The sequence below is a fragment of the Haematobia irritans genome, chromosome 1 (assembly GCF_050003625.1).
Source record: "Haematobia irritans isolate KBUSLIRL chromosome 1, ASM5000362v1, whole genome shotgun sequence".
NCBI lineage: Eukaryota > Metazoa > Arthropoda > Insecta > Diptera > Muscidae > Haematobia > Haematobia irritans.
The window spans coordinates 56,972,252-56,989,006 of record NC_134397.1 but is presented as its reverse complement, the minus strand read 5'-3'; the positions used below and the strand labels follow the sequence as shown (position 1 = coordinate 56,989,006).

At 31.3% G+C, this 16,755-nt stretch overlaps 1 protein-coding gene across 2 annotated transcripts in view; it reads left to right on the top strand.

The window, feature by feature from the left end:
- Usp8 (Ubiquitin specific protease 8) overlaps window positions 1–16,297 on the top strand; it is a 31,291-nt gene extending 14,994 nt beyond the window's left edge. For both annotated transcript variants that reach the window (XM_075290461.1, XM_075290462.1), the window contains 3 exons: window positions 11,350–11,580; window positions 11,801–12,258; window positions 15,259–16,297. In XM_075290461.1, the coding sequence (XP_075146576.1) occupies window positions 11,350–11,580; window positions 11,801–12,258; window positions 15,259–15,613 (1,044 nt within the window). In that variant the 3' untranslated portion in view covers window positions 15,614–16,297. The remainder of the gene's footprint in view (window positions 1–11,349; window positions 11,581–11,800; window positions 12,259–15,258) is intronic.
- The last annotated feature ends 458 nt before the right edge of the window (window positions 16,298–16,755 follow it).

Genomic DNA, 16,755 nt, shown 5'->3' with positions numbered 1-16,755 from the left:
TGGTGTTAATATATGACCTCAAACACCCATGCAAAAATTGGTCGAGATCGGTCCATATTTATATATAGTCCCTTGGAAGAGCAAAATTCATCCGATTCGGTTGAAATTTGGTACGTGATATTAGTATATAGTATCCAACAACCATGCAGGAATTGGTTCATATCAGTCCATAATTATATATAACCACCATATAAACCGATCCCCAATCACACAAAAATTGGTCCATATCATGTTCATAATTGTATATAGCCCCCATATAAGCGACCCCCATATTTCAATTCTGGCTCCCTACGTACCGTGCAAATGTCCATATCGATTCGTAATTATTTGTAGACTTACCTACACATACCTTTTTTGTCTAATATATACCACGTATGGACTAACTCACAATTTAGAAAACGATTTAAGATACCACAACCCAAGTAATTCGATTGTGGATGACTGTCTTTCGTAGAAGTTTCTACGCTATCCATGGTGGAGGGTACATAAGATTCGCCCTGGCCGATTCAATTCATATGAATCCTGTTGAGCTCGAGTGAGAGCAAAAGTTAGGTTATGTTATAGAGGATGAAACCAAATTTTTAGAAAGGGATTTGGTTTCCAATTAGACCAGATTAGTCCATTGTGATTCACAGTTTTCTCACAGTTTTCATCCTTTCCTCTTCATTATATATCTTACTCCGCCAGGATCAATCCATCTCATTTACGTCTTCGACACTGTTTTGTGGGTTTTCCATATAGAAGACTTGATAAAGGCAATTATATCCTTCAAATTAAAGTCCCGGACATCCCTAATATCCTGAAAGAAAAAAAAAATAACCCAGTATCTTGTTTCTTCTAAAAGATAATGCCGTACACTGGCACAGAAAATGGTAAGAGTCTTCTGCAGCCTTCGGGTCCAGGCACCATCGACAAATATCATCAGTCATTAAGCCAATTCTTACCATGTGCCTCCCCAGTGTGTTGTGTCCTGTTACGATACCTATTAAAGGTCTCAAATCCTCCCTATGCGTCGCCATTGGAAATCCAGAGTTTCTACAACTCTTGTCGTTCCATATCAGTTTGGTTTGCTCGCAACCCGCAGAAGAAGTCCATTGTCCTTTCCATAAATCATCGTATTTGACATTGACTCCATAAGTATAAACAAATAGCGGGGGAAGAATGTCCGTAGCAATGTTATCCCTGCCGCGTGCACCGTCCTTAGCCAGTACATCCGCCACCTTATTCCGTAATGTCCAGGTACCCAGCACAGAGTAACATTATGCTTTTAGTGAGAGCCCTTAGCTCTCAACAACAGCGACTGACTACCTTCGACGTTATGTTCTCATTATCCAAGGCCTTTATTGCTGCATGGCTGTCGATGATGAAGAAGCAGGTAACGCTTACGAATATCGGCCTCATCAACAGGAGCTCCACAGCTTTGGCATTAGCAAATACCTTTGTCTAAAAGATGCTGATCAAAGAGATCTTCTCCTCTATATAACCGATCAAGAACTTAGTTGAAACTAATACTGGCTCCTCTATATAAATCTATATGAACCAATTTGTAATAAGGGGACAACTATGGGAACTATTCAAAAACCTCGATCATATAGCTCACCCAAAAAATTTAAAAACCGATGTGGACCGATTTTTGCATGGTTGTTAGAGACTATATACCAACAACATGTTCCAAATTTGTTGGATGAAATTTGCTTCTCTTAGAGGCTCCACAAGCCAAAATCGGTTTATATGGGGGCTATATATAATTATGGACCGATGTGGACCAATTTTTGCATGGTTGTTAGAGACCAGCCGGATCGGATGAAATTTGCTTTTCTTAGAGGCTCCGCAAGCCAAATCTGGTGGTCCGTTCATATGGGGACTATATGTAAAAGTGAACCGATATGGCCCATTTGCAATACCATCCGACCAACATCAATAACAAGTACTTGTGCCAAGTTTCAAGTCGAAAGCTTGTTTCGTTCCAAAGTTAGCGTGATTTCAACAGACGGACGGACATGCTTAGATCGACTCAGAATTTCACCCCGATCCAGAATATATATACTTTATGGGGTCTTAGAGCAATATTTCGATGTGTTACAAACGGAATGACAAAATTAATTGATACATGATATTTTTCTAAATAGATCCAATTAAAACTGTGATTGATACTATCATTTTCGAGAATGAAGACACGTCAAGTAAAAGGCTTATCATGGTTACAACAGACAGGGGGATATGGTTATATCGTCAATCAAAAATTTATATAGCCGAAAACCAATATTTCAATATTTTTCAAACGGTATGACAACTTTTTGTGGGCATAATTATGGAAATGAAAATTTAAGGAACTGAGATAGTGCATCTATTGGTCTGATGCACAGATGAATGGGTCACTGAGTCATGAAAATTTATTTCGCATTCGACAACCCACCTAAATCTAATGTGTATAAGGAATCACATGCCAAAATGTTTAATTGAGATACTTCTCCAGTTGGAAAATGTCCAAAGTGGGTATCGTACTAATATATTTTTTTTTATACAGACATTTTTAGCATTTGAGAAATTACACCCACATATCTTTAAATCTAAATTACCAAATAACTAATGTTTGACCATAGTGAACAGGGCATAGCATGGAATGACTTTATTTTTTCCATTTGGCAAAATAGAATCCTTGAACTTATCTATTTCTTTGTGTTATTTTAAGACATTGATTTATATACTTACCAAAAAGCCTTTCCCATTCTTCTAAACTGCGTCGTGTTATATAGAAGTATGCATGCATTTGTTTTTCTTTTTAACCAAACAAAAATGATTTAGCAAATTCGACATTCCGTTTGGAGAGTTGTGTGTGGGTGGGGGAAAATCAATAGCCAACACGAGCCAAAGATAACTTTTGACCCCATGGTTATTGATAGCCATACAAAACAAAGACAATATGTTAAATATTTGATATTCGATATTTTTTTATTTTAATACATAGACATATTTAATTTTAAAGGCACTCCTTCTCTAGCACTTTGTCAAATCAGAATGTAAATTTTTGTTTTTTTGCTACCATTTATTTGGGTCAATGACTTGATAAGTAGGAAAATACACGTTATCATACCATGCATATTTTGTTCCAAAGAAAGCAGATTTCTCTACTAACCATTGTCACGAAGACCCGAAACAGGAAAACTTCATGTTTTCACACGCTATTTTTATTATCCTGTTTTCATAGAAATGCAATCATAAAAGCTTTTGAGGATGAAATAAACATAATATAACCAGTGTTGCCAGAGACATTTTTCGGTTTACCCTACAAGGACAAAAAAGTTCCCTACTTTCCCCCACATTCCCAAAAAGTTTTCCCTACAAATTCTCCTACAATACTTTTCGTTCTATGAAATAAAATTTTGACAAAATCTTCTATAGAAAAAAATGAGAAATTTTTCTATAAAACTAATATTTTGACAAAATTTTCTATAGAAAAAAAAATTTGAAAAAATTTTCTAAAGAAATAAAATTTTGACAAAATTTTCTAAAGAAATAAAATTTTGACAAAATTTTCTAAAGAAATAAAATTATGACAAACTTTTCTATAGAAATAACATTTTGACAAAATTTTCTATAGAAATAAAATTTTGACAAAATTTTCTATAGAAATAAAATTTTGACAAAATTTTCTATAGAAATAAAATTTTGACAAAATTTTCTATAGAAATAAAAATTTGACACAATTTTCTATAGAAATAAAATTGTGACAAAATTTTCTATAAAATTAAAATTTTGACAAATTTTCTATTTCTGCTCTAGAGCAACCAAAATGTAAAAATTATTAAAAATTGTGTTGAATGAAAAAGTCCCTATATTGTGTTCATACGTCCCTACAAGACGCTAAATATTAGAAAATAACCTACATGTAGGGAATTTCCCCTACTTCTGGCAACACTGAATATAACTTATCTTCTATCTACAAAAAATATTGCCATAATACGGAAGATTATACTACATAATTATTGGGACAAGCAACGTGAATATTTTATTCAGTTTTTTTTTAATTACGAAATTCTAATTAAAGGGAAATTCAAAAATTTTTTTTAATAATTTTTAAATCCACAACCATGGAATCAGTTTTGCCAGTATTGGGGATATGTTTTCGTGAATGGCGATGACATTTTTTAGTTGGGCAACTGTGGCTTTGGTTGGGAATTTCCATAAATTTGGATATTTTTATGGGGATTGTTCGGTATAATAAACCAGGTTTACATGAAATCAGTGTTGCCAGAAGTAGGGGAAATTCCCAACATGTAGGCTTTTTTCTAATATTTAGCGTCTTGTAGGGACGTATGGGCCCAATGTCGGAACTTTTTCACTCAACACAATATTTAATAATTTTTACATTTTGGGGACTCTAGAGGAGGAAATTAACAGGTTGGCTGATAAGTCCCCGGTCTGACACATAGATGGCATCGCTAGTATTAAATGCATATTATGTTTATATAGTACCAACCTTCAAATGATTCGTGTCAAAAGTTGACATCTGTAAGTCAATTAGTTTGTGAGATAGAGTGTCTTTTGTGAAGCAACTTTTGTTATTGTGAAAAAAATGGAAAAAAAGGAATTTCGTGTTTTGATAAAATACTGTTTTCTGAAGGGAAAAAATACGGTGGAAGCAAAAACTTGGCTTGATAATGAGTTTTCGGACTCTGTCCCGAAGCGTGGTGAAATGAGCACGGAGGACGGTGGACGCCCGAAAAAGGTGGTTACTGACGAAAACATCAGAAAAATCCACAAAATGATTTTGAATGACCGTAAAATGAAGTTGATCGAGATAGCAGAGGCCTTAAAGATATCAAAGAAACGTCTTGGTCATATCATTCATCAATATTTGGATATGCGGAAGCTCTGTGCAAAATGGGTGCCGCGCGAGCTCACATTTGACCAAAAACAACATGTTGATGATTCTGAGCGATGTTTGCAGCTGTTAACTCGTTATACATCCGAGTTTTTCCGTCGATATGTGACAATGGATGAAACATGGCTCCATCACTACACTCCTGAGTCCAATCGACAGTCGGCTGAGTGGACAGCGACCGGTGAACCGTCTCCGAAGCGTGGAAAGACTCAAAAGTCCGCTGGCAAAGTAATGGCCTCTGTTTTTTGGGATGCGCATGGAATAATTTTTATCGATTATCTTGAGAAGGGAAAAACCATCAACAGTGACTATTATATGGCGTTATTGGAGCGTTTGAAAGTCGAAATCGCGGCAAAACGGCCCCATATGAAGAAGAAAAAAGTGTTGTTCCACCAAGACAACGCACCGTAACACAAGTCATTGAGAACGATGGCAAAAATTCATGAATTGGGCTTCGAATTGCTTCCCCACCTACCGTATTCTCCAGATCTGGCCCCCAGCGATTTTTTCTTGTTCTCAGACCTCAGGGAAAAAAAATTGGCTGCAATGAAGAGGTGATCGCCGAAACTGAGGCCTATTTTGAGGCAAAACCGAAGGAGTACTGCCAAAATGGTATCAAAAAATTGGAAGGTCGTTATAATCGTTGTATCGCTCTTGAAGGGAACTGTGTTGAATAATAAAAACGAATTTTGACAAAAAAAAATTTGTTTTTCTTTGTTAGACCGGGGACTTATCAGCCAACCTGTTAGAAGCCGGTAAGGCTTGATCTTCAACAATGTAATAAATGCAATAAAAATAATCCAGCGAAAATGTTGGTAATTTTTTTAACTATACATTCGTTATTAATTTATTTATTTTATAGGAAAATGTCTTCGGAAGCTATCAGAAAGAATAGAAAAACATTTATGTAAAAATGGCTTGCAAAGCAAATTTGTATAGAATTTCTCGCTGAAGTGAAATACGAAAAATCGTAATGTGAATGATAAATCAGAAACATGATAAATCGAAGCTTCACATAAAAAATCTTTCGCAAATTTGGTGAGCAATTTTGAAGTACATCTTAGTATGTTCTTTGCCCAACATCAAGTACTTGCAATAGACCAACAGAGACTTTGAGAATTTCAAATGAAAGACTACGTATCTAAAAACACTTAGTAACTGTATTATTTTTATGATTATTGACTTTTTAAATGACTGAATACATTTTTCTTGTAAATTTTGTTTAAATTTGACGAAAAATATTGTAGGGGAAATTTTAGGGATTTTTTTTTTGGGAATGCAGGGGAAAGTAGGGAACTTGTTTTTGTCCTTGTAGGATAATCCGAAAAATTTCCCTGGCAACACTGCATGATTTTTTATTAAAAAATAAGCCCAGCGAATCTCAAAATTTAAAAAAGAAAAAAATTTTTGTTCTTCATACCACGAGATTCTATAGTGTGGTAACTGAACATTTGAGCTAGAAACGGACATAGGGTTTTATTTTGGGGGTTCAAGCGCTAATTTATAATTTTACTCAGATTGGATAAGGTATTTTTCTAAAATTGTGAAATCATTTCGTGAGGACTCGGGTCTAAAGGTTGCCCACTCATCATTGTTGAATCACTGATTTAGTTCATAAATACGTGGTGACCGAACATTTTCAATAATTGACAAATCAAATTTTAGCAAATTTTTTTATAGAAATACAATTTTGACAAAATATTCCAAAGAAATAAAATTTTGGACAAAATTTTCTATAGAAATAAAATTTTGACAAAATTTTCTATAGAAATCAAATTTTAGCAAAATTTTCTATAGAACTAAAATTTTGACAAAATATTCTAAAGAAATAACATTTTAAACAACATTTTCTATAGAAATAAAATTTTGACAACATTTTCTAAAATAGAAATAAAATGTTGACAAAATTTCCAATAGAAAAAAAATTTTGACAAAATTTTCTATAGAAATAAAATTTTGGGCAAAATTTTCTATAGAAATAAAATGTTGGCAAAATTTTTTATAGAAAACAAATTTTGACAAAATTTTCTATAAAATACTTTTGTGACAACATTTTCTATAGGAATAAAATTTTGAAAAAACTTCTATAGAAATAAAATACTGACAAAATTTTCTAAAATAGAAATAAAATTTTCTATAGAAATAAAATTTTGATAAAACTTTCTATAGAAATAAAATTTTGATAAAATTTTCTATACACATACAATTTTGATAAAATTTTCTATAGAAATAAAATTTTGATAAAATCTTCTATAGAAATAAAATTTTGACAACATTTTCTATAGAAATAAAATTGAAAATTTGATCAAAAACTTCAAAATATTGTTTTTTAATTTGGTAGAGTTTTGGTAAAAGTTTCTTCAACTTTTGGTAGATTATTTTTGGCACGAGTGGCAACCGTGAATCCAACTCCTAAAAATGAATTTGCCTTTTTCCCTTTCTTTCTTTCTCTCTGATGATGATGATGAAAAGAATCAGCAAAACCACTTATAAATTCAAATTTGTCTCCTAGCAACATGTTTTAAAAACTCAAATTTAAATGTCTCGTAATTCTATCCTTGCTTTAATTCTCTTCTTCTCTTTGACTCGAAAAAATGCCAAATTATTACTGTAAGTAGAACAGGTTGAGCTTTTTTCCGTTTATTATACCCTCCACCATAGACACACATCGAACTATTGCTCTAAGACCCCATAAAGTATATATATTCTGGGTCGTGGTGAATGTTAGGTTAGGTTATGTGGTTATGTGACCTAACCTAACCTAACGTTATGTGGCAGCTCGATGTATCAGGCTCACTTAGACTATTCAGTCCATTGTGATACCACAGTGGTGAACTTCTCTCTTATCACTGAGTGCTGCCTGATTCCAAGTTAAGCTCAATGACAAGGAACCTCCTTTTTATAGCCGAGTCCGAACGGCGTTCCACATTCCAGTGAAACCACTTAGAGAAGCTTTGAAACCCTCAGAAATGTCACCAGCATTACTGAGGTGGGATAATCCACCGCTGAAAAACTTTTCGGTGTTCGGTCGTAGCAGGAATCGAACCCACGACCTTGTGTATGCAAGGCGGGCATGCTAACCATTGCATCACGGTGAAATTCTGAGTCGATTTGAGCATGTCCGTCCGTCCGTCTGTTGAAGTCACGCTAACTTCAGAACGAAACAAGCTATCGACTTGAAACTTGGCATAAGTAGTTGTTATTGATGTAGGTCGGATGGTATTGCAAATGGGCCATATCGGGTCACTTTTACGTATAGCCCCCATATAAATCGACCCCCAGATTTGGCTTGCTGAGCCTCTTGGAGGAACAAAATTCATCCGATCCGCTTGAAATTTGGTATGTGGTGTTAGTATATGGTCTATAACAGTCATGCAAAAATTGGTCCATATCGGTCTATAGTTATATATAGCGAATGGCCAATCACACAAAAATTGGTCCATATCGCCAAAAAATAATCTACCAAAATTTTGTCAAAATTTTATTTCTATAGAGAATTTTGTCAAAATTTGTCAAAATGTTATTTGTATAGAAGATTTTGTTAAAATTTTATTTCTATAGAAAATGTTGTTAAAATTTCATTTCTGTAGAAAATTTTGTTAAAATTTTATTTCTATAGAAAATTTAGTCAAAATTTTATTTCTGTAGAAAATTATGTCAACATTTTATTTCTATAGAAATTTTTGTCGAACTGAATTATATACGTCTTTAATCGGCTTTCTTATACCCACCACCATAGAATGGTGACGGGGGTATAATAAGTTTGTCATTCCGTTTGTAACACATCGAAATATCGATTGCCAACTATATAAAGTATATATATATTCATGATCAGGGAGAAATTCTAAGACGATATAACGATGTCCGTCTGTCTGGCTGTCTGTCTGTCTGTTGTAATCACGCTATAGTCTTCAATAATGAAGCAATCGTGCTGAAATTTTGCACAAACTCGTCGTTTGTCTGCAGGCAGGTCAAGTTCGAAGATGGGCTATATCGGTCCATGTTTTGGTATAGCCCCCATATAGACCGATCTCCCGATTTTACTTCTTGGGCTTATAGAAACCGCAGTGTTTATTCAATTTATCTGAAATTGGAAATCTAGAGGTATTGTAGGACCACAAATACGTGTGCCAAAAATTGTGAGTATCGATCCATATTTTGGTATAGCCCCCATATAGACCGATCTCCCGATTTTACTTCTTGGGCTTATAGAAATCGTAGTTTTTATCCAATTTGCCTGAAATATGAAATCTGGAGGTATTTTATGACCATAAAGAGGTATGCCAAAAATGGTGAGTATCGGTCCATATTTTGGTATAGCCCCCATATAGACCGATCTGCCTATTTTACTTCTTTGGCTTATAAAAACCGCAGTTTTTATCCAATTTATCTGAATTTGTAAATCGAAAGGTACTTTAGAACCGTAAAGAGGTGTGCCAAAAATGGTGAGCATCGGTCCATGTTTTGGTATGGTGCCCATATAAACCGACCTCCCGATTTGGGGTCTTGGGCTTATAGAAACCTTAGTTTTTATCCAATTTGCCTGAAATTGCAAATCTAGATGTATTTTAGGACCATAAATAGGTGTGCCGAAAATATTGAGTATCGGTCCATATTTTGGTATAGCCCCCATATAGACCGATTTCCCGATTTTACTTCTTGGGCTTCTAGAATCCAAAGTTTTTATCCAATTTGCCTGAAATTGGAAATCTAGAGGTATTTTCGGGCCATAAAGAGGTGTGCCGAAAACGGTGAGTATCGGTCCATATTTTAGTATAGCCCCTATAAGAACGATTTCCAGATTTAACTCCTTGGGTTTCTAGAAACCGTAGTTTTTATCTGATTTGCCTGAAATTCTAATTATTCTGGTATTTGAGGCTCACAAAAACGTGTATCGGATTAAGTTTTTATCGGTCCATTTGGTAATGCCTCCATATAGACCGAATTCACTTCTTGAGGGTGTAGAAGGCCAACTGATCATGAAAATTGCTTGAAAGTCAATGTACAATTTCCAAATTTTACTTCTCGGGTGAAAATCTACAGATTTAATATTTCAAATCAAGACGTTATTCTATAATTTTCTTGCACACTTACAAGAGATGTTAATAATTCCTCTAAAACTCAAACAAATATGGTTCTTATAAATCCAGAATCTGATATAGTCCTCATAGGTGAAATCTTTAAATTTATCTCCCGGAAGTGTCCTCAAGCCCTCCTGAAATTTCAAAGGAAACCCTAATATTTGGTTCATGGTGGTGGGTATTTAAGATTCGGCCCGGCCGAACTTACTGCTGTATATGCTTGTTTTTTTTTTTTTGTTTAATATATCCCCCGTATGGACTAACTTACAATTTAGAAGACGGTGTTAAGGATTTTTTAAGATAGCTTGCCATCGGCAAGTAATACCGCAACCCAAGTAATTTGATTGTGGATGACAGTCTTTAGTAGAAGTTTCTACGCAATCCATGGTGGAGGGTACATAAGATTCGGCCTTGCCGAACTTACGGCCGTATATACTTGTTTTTTTTATTAATCACTGCTTTCATTTGAAATTTTTGAGTTGAAATTTTCAGTGCGTTGTGATAAACATTTGAAAAAAAAATTTTTATTTGGTGTTCGAGAGTATCTCTATTTTTTCGTTACAAAAAAATAAATTCTTGCGATATGCTATTCCGAATATCGAACTTTGGGGGATAATTATTTAAATAGAAAGGCTACACACATTAACCACTTTTAATAATTAGTCTAAAAGAAAGGCTAATTACACTTATTTAGCAGTTAGTGATTGTAACAGATCAATTTCACTTGGTAATTTTATCACTTGTACTGTCTGTCCCTGGTACATAAATCAATTTCATTTATTTTCGTAGCATACTTTTAGGAGGCAGGAAAATGAAAATAAACAAATGAAAATTCTTTTTAAGCGCATCCCCAAGGTTTGTGGAAATTAAAACAATGATCAATTATCCAATTATCAGATTATGGGACATATGAAAGGAATATTTTTCGAAAATTATTTGTAAAGAGTAATAGGTTTTTGGTTGCAGTATTTATTGTATCGACACATTTCAGATAATCTTTGTTCCTATGTTTTAAGTCACCTAAGTATTGGCGTCTAGAGATAATTGACTGTATTTCAGCTATGTTTTATTGAATTCTGCATAGCCATTCGTGTTTCTCTTCTATGGCATATTTACACGCTTGTTTAAACGATTGTTGTATAGAATTGAATAACCACAAGTCGTTGGCATGGCATAAGTACATATGTACAATTAGCCAGTCATACAAATAATCTTATTTTGTTGACTTTAGAAAACATGGCTTGTGGTAAACTAATATAACATCATCCAGGTGTTCTAAATAAATTTCTATGACACCTGTAAGTCTGGACAGTATTTTAGCTTACTAATAATTTGCATTTGTTTTGTTTTTCCTCTCTTTTTCTTTTTCCCTCCTATTCAAAGGGTCGTGGCTTGACCGGCTTAAAAAATTTGGGCAATACCTGTTATATGAATAGCATACTACAATGTCTTAGCAATACTCCCCAATTGGCTGAATATTGTATTACAGACAAATACAAAAACTATGTTAGCCGTAACAATAAAACAAAGGGACAAATTGTCGAAGAGGTGGCAGCTCTCATCAAAGTCTTATGGAATGGTAACTACAAATGTGTGGCCAGCAAGGATTTGCGTGTAAGTTGGTCATTTTGGAAACTTTTTTGGCAATGTCATGCTAATATATTACTTTATTTCTTCCTTTTTTTATGGATATGCCTTTGCGGTTTACAACTTATTTTCTGTTTGTTGACTTCGTTAACAAATACTCCTCCCGCTACTACTGCTGCCGCTGTGATCAATTAATTAAATTAAAATGTCTATATTCCTTGTGGGATATACTTTATCATCTATCTAGTATGTCATTGGTCAATATCAGAAAATGTTTCGCGGCATTGAACAACAGGATTCCCATGAGTTTCTCACCATTCTCATGGATTGGCTACATTCTGATTTACAAACATTATCGGTGCCGGAATATCCACCCGAACCAATGACAGCCTCTGATAAGGCTTGGCTAGATTTTACAAAGGCCAAGGAGAGTCTAATCTTGCATTTATTTTATGGCCAAATCAAAAGTATTGTTAAGTGTACCACATGTGGAAAAGAATCGGCCACATATGAATCTTTTTCGAATTTAAGTTTGGAACTCCCCGAAAATAATAATATCTGTCATTTGTCGCAGTGTCTCGATATGTATTTTAGTGGTGAACGCATAAGTGGTTGGAATTGTCCGGCGTGCAAACAAAAACGGGATGCAATTAAAAAATTGGATATTTCCAAACTGCCGCCCGTATTGGTTGTCCATTTGAAAAGGTAAGTAACAAATTATAATATTATGGCATTTATATTTCGCAAAAAAAAATCCCAAAGGAATAGGAACTTATATGAAAATCGTAATTCTATAGAAAATTTTGTATAAATTTTATTTCTATAGAAATTTTTATGAAAATTGTATATCTATAGAAAATTTTGTGAAAATTTTGTCAAAATTTTATTTCTATTGAAAATTTTTGCAAAATTTTATTTCTAGAGAAAATTTTGTCAAAATTTTATTTTTATAGAAAATTTTGTCAAAATTTATTTCTATAGAAAATTTTGTCAAAATTTTATTTCTATTGAAAATTTTTGCAAAATTTTATTTCTATAGAAAATTTTGTCAAAATTTTATTTCTATAGAAAATGTTGTCAAAATTTATTTCTATAGAAAATTTTGTAAAAATTTTATTTCTATAGAAAATTTTGTCATAATTTTATTTCTATAGAAATTTTTGTCAAAATTTTATTTCTATATAAAACTTTTGCAATATTTTATTGCTATAGAAAATTTTGTCAATATTTTATTTCTATAGAAAATTTTTGTAAAATTTAATTTTTATAGAAAATTTTGTCAAAATTTTATTTCTATAGAAAATTTTGTCAAAATTTTATTTCTATAGCAAATTTTGTCAAAATTTTATTTCTATAAAAAATTTTGTCAAAATTTTATTTCTATAGAAATTTTTTGCAAAATTTTATTTCTATAGAAAATTTTTGCAAAGTTTTATTTCTATAGAAAAAAATTTCAATTCTATAGAAAATTTTTGTCAAAATTTTATTTCTATAGAAAATTTTGTCAAAATTTATTTCTATAGAAAATTTTGTAAAAATTTAATTTCTATAGAAAATTTTGTCATAATTTTATTTCTATAGACACTTTTGTCAACATTTTATTTCTATATAAAATTTTTGCAATATTTTATTGCTATAGAAAATTTTGTCAAAATTTTATTTCTATAGAAAATGTTGCCAAAATTTTATTTCTATAGAAAATTTTGTCAAAATTTTATTTCTATAGAAAATGTTGTCAAAATTTATTTCTATAGAAAATTTTGTCAAAATTTTATTTCTATAAAAAATTTTGTCAAAATTTTATTTCTATAGAAAATTTTGACACAATTTTATTTCTATAGAAAATTTTGTCAAAATTTTATTTCTATAGAAAATTTTGTCAAAATTTTATTTCTATAGAAAATTTTTGCAAAATTTTATTTCTATAGAAAATTTTTGCAAAATTTTATTTCTATAGAAAATTTTTGCAAAATTTTATTTCTATAGAAAATTTTGTCCAAATTTTATTTCTAATGAAAATTTTGACAAAATTTTAGTTTTGTTGTTGTTGTTTTTTTTTTTTTTTTTTGAGTTCAGCTTAAAACCATGCATTGACTAAACTACAAGTGTAGCTTAACCAACAGAGGAAAAGAATGTTTGTCAAATTTATTTGGGCAACGCCCTATAGACTGCAAGATGGTTGGATGGACGCACGTTTCGGAATTACCACATTCCTCATCAGCATCCTCTACTTGCAGCAAAACTATCAACCAATTATCAGAATAAATTCAGGCAGTTCATTAAACCCAACAATGAACCACACTTGAACCTTCCGAAAAAACGTTTTACATGATAGCCGGCTTGCAGTCTATAGGGCTTTGCCCAAATAAATTTGGCAAACATTCTTTTCCTCTGTTGGTTAAGCTACACTTGTAGTTAAGTCAATGCATGGTTTTAAGCTGAAATCAAAAAAACAACAACAATGATTAAAGAACAAAACCAACAATACCAAAACAAAACGAATGAAAGAAGAGGAAGCACGCTCAAAATAAACCCAGCCAACTGCAGTCAAATCGATGATTTGACAGTGGCAAAGGAAAAGAGATATGTTTGTTTATTTCGGCATAAGCCGGCTATCATGTAAAACCTTTTTTCGGAAGGTTCAAGTGTGGTTCATTGTTGGGTTTAATGAACTGCCTGAATTTATTCTGATAATTGGTTCATAGTTTTGCTGCAAGTAGAGGATGCTGATGAGGAATGTGGTAATTCCGAAACGTGCGTCCATCCAACCATCTTGCAGTCTATTGGGCTTTGTCCAAATAAATTTGACAAACATTCTTTTCCTCTGTTGGTTAAGCTACACTTATAGTTTAGTCAATGCAAGCTGAAATCAAAAAAACAACAACAATTTATTTCTATAGAAAATTTTTGCAAAAATTTTATTTCTACAGAAAATTTTGTCAAAATTTTATTTCTATAGAAAATTTTTTCAAAATTTTATTTCTATAGAAAATTTTGTCAAAATTTTATTACTATCGAAAATTTTTTCAAAATTTTATTTCTATAGAAAAAAAAAATTATTTCTATAGAAAATTTTTGCAAAAATTTTATTTCTATAGAAAATTTTGTCAAAATTTTATTTCTATAGAAAATTTTGTCAAAATTTTATTTCTATAGAAAATTTTGTCAAAATTTTATTTCTATAGAAAATTTTTTCAAAATTTTATTTCTACAGAAAATTTTGTCAAAATTTTATTACTATCGAAATTTTTTTCAAAATTTTATTTCTATAGAAAAAAAAAATTATTTCTATAGAAAATTTTTGCAAAAATTTTATTTCTATAGAAAATTTTGTCAAAATTTTATTTCTATAGAAAATTTTGTCATAATTTTATTTCTATAGAAATTTTTGTCAAAATTTTATTTCTATATAAAATTTTTACAATATTGTATTGCTATAGAAAATTTTGTCAAAATTTTTTTTCTATAGAAAATTTTGTCAAAGTTTTAATCCAAAAGACTTGTATAAAATTCCGATTATCGCGCTAAAACAGATATTTTGCCCACGGTTACTTTTCTTTCATAATTAAGTTTGAAGGAAATAAACTTATTGAAATATTACATAAGAGCATTCCCTTTCAAGTTATAAGAATAAAGTTACAATTGTATTCTTCTTTTTGCGGTTAAACTCCAATTTATACGCACCTTTCTATTCTTACATTTCAGATTCTATGCTGATACAGATTTCATGCATCCTTCATATAAGAAAAAACAAAATTATCTACGCTTTCCTTTGGAGAATCTCAATATGTCATCATACATAACGGTATCCGAGACACGCAGAAATACATCTAAATCATACGATTTGTATGCAGTATCAAATCATTATGGATCAATGGAGAGTGGTCATTACACAGCCTTTTGTAAAAGTGGAACCTATGGCAAATGGTTCAAATTTGATGATCAAATGGTTACACCCCAAGATGCTTCAACTGTTGTCTCAAGTGCTGCTTATATATTATTTTATACCCGTCTGGCACCGTCACAATATTCAACAGAAATCAATCCATCTAGACTCTAGATTACCTATAGATATATGTAATCATATGAATCGAATGAAATTGAAATTGTTTTAATTTTATGGTTATGGCTCTTATCCCTTATCCCAAAACAAAAACACATACTAATATATATATGAACACTACTGTCTCTAGTCCATGATTAGAATTTGCCTTAAACAAGTGCTAACTTGATTTACATATACAAAAAAAAAACATACATAATTTTTAGTTAATGATTTTTATTATTATTATTTTTATTCCATTTATGCATTATTGTTTATGTATTTGTTATTGTTTTTTATTTTACCTATTGAAGTTATTAGATATTTTCCTTCTAGTACTAGTCTAGTATTGACTTTAATTATCTTTATTCTTCTAATGATTCCAAAAATTTTATGAAAATTTAATATATTCTCTTTTACCTCTTATGATTATTTTTTAATTTAAAACAATCTAAAAAATCTATTAAGACTTAAATTAACCACATTTGTTTAGGAGTGGAAACAAAAAGGTTTAAGTAAAAAAGAAAAATAAGAAAAAGGGAAAATGTGAATATATATCTATGTATATGTTAAAAAAAGAAAAACAGTTACAGTTTACATTTTTACTTGTAATTACAAGGAAACTATTTTTAATATTTCATTTACATTAAGCTAAGAAAAGAAACAAGTAAAAATTAAATGAGAACTATTTTATTTTAGAAATTCATTGTTTCAATTTCTGTATATTTAATCGCCCACATCAAGTTGCAAAATTCATTCATATCCAGTCTGTAAAAGGAGTTGAAGATGACCTATATTCACGGTTGCCACAGTTGGTAGAATTCTACGAAAAATGGTAGATTTGTTTCTGTTTGGTAGAATTCTTCATGTTTTGGTAGATTTTGCAAAATATTCCTCTCCAACAAGAGGTACTTCACAAATTTCCTCTAGAAATAAAATATTGACAAAATTTTCTATAGAAAAAAATTTTAGCAACATTTTGACAACGTTTTCTATAGAAATAAAATTTTGACAAAGTTTTCTATTGAAATAAAATGTTGAGAAAATTTTCTATAGAAATAAAATTTCGAAAAAATTTTCTATAGAAATAAAATTTCAAAAAACTTTCTATAGAAATTAAATTTTGACAAAATTACCTATAGAAATAAAATTTTGACAAA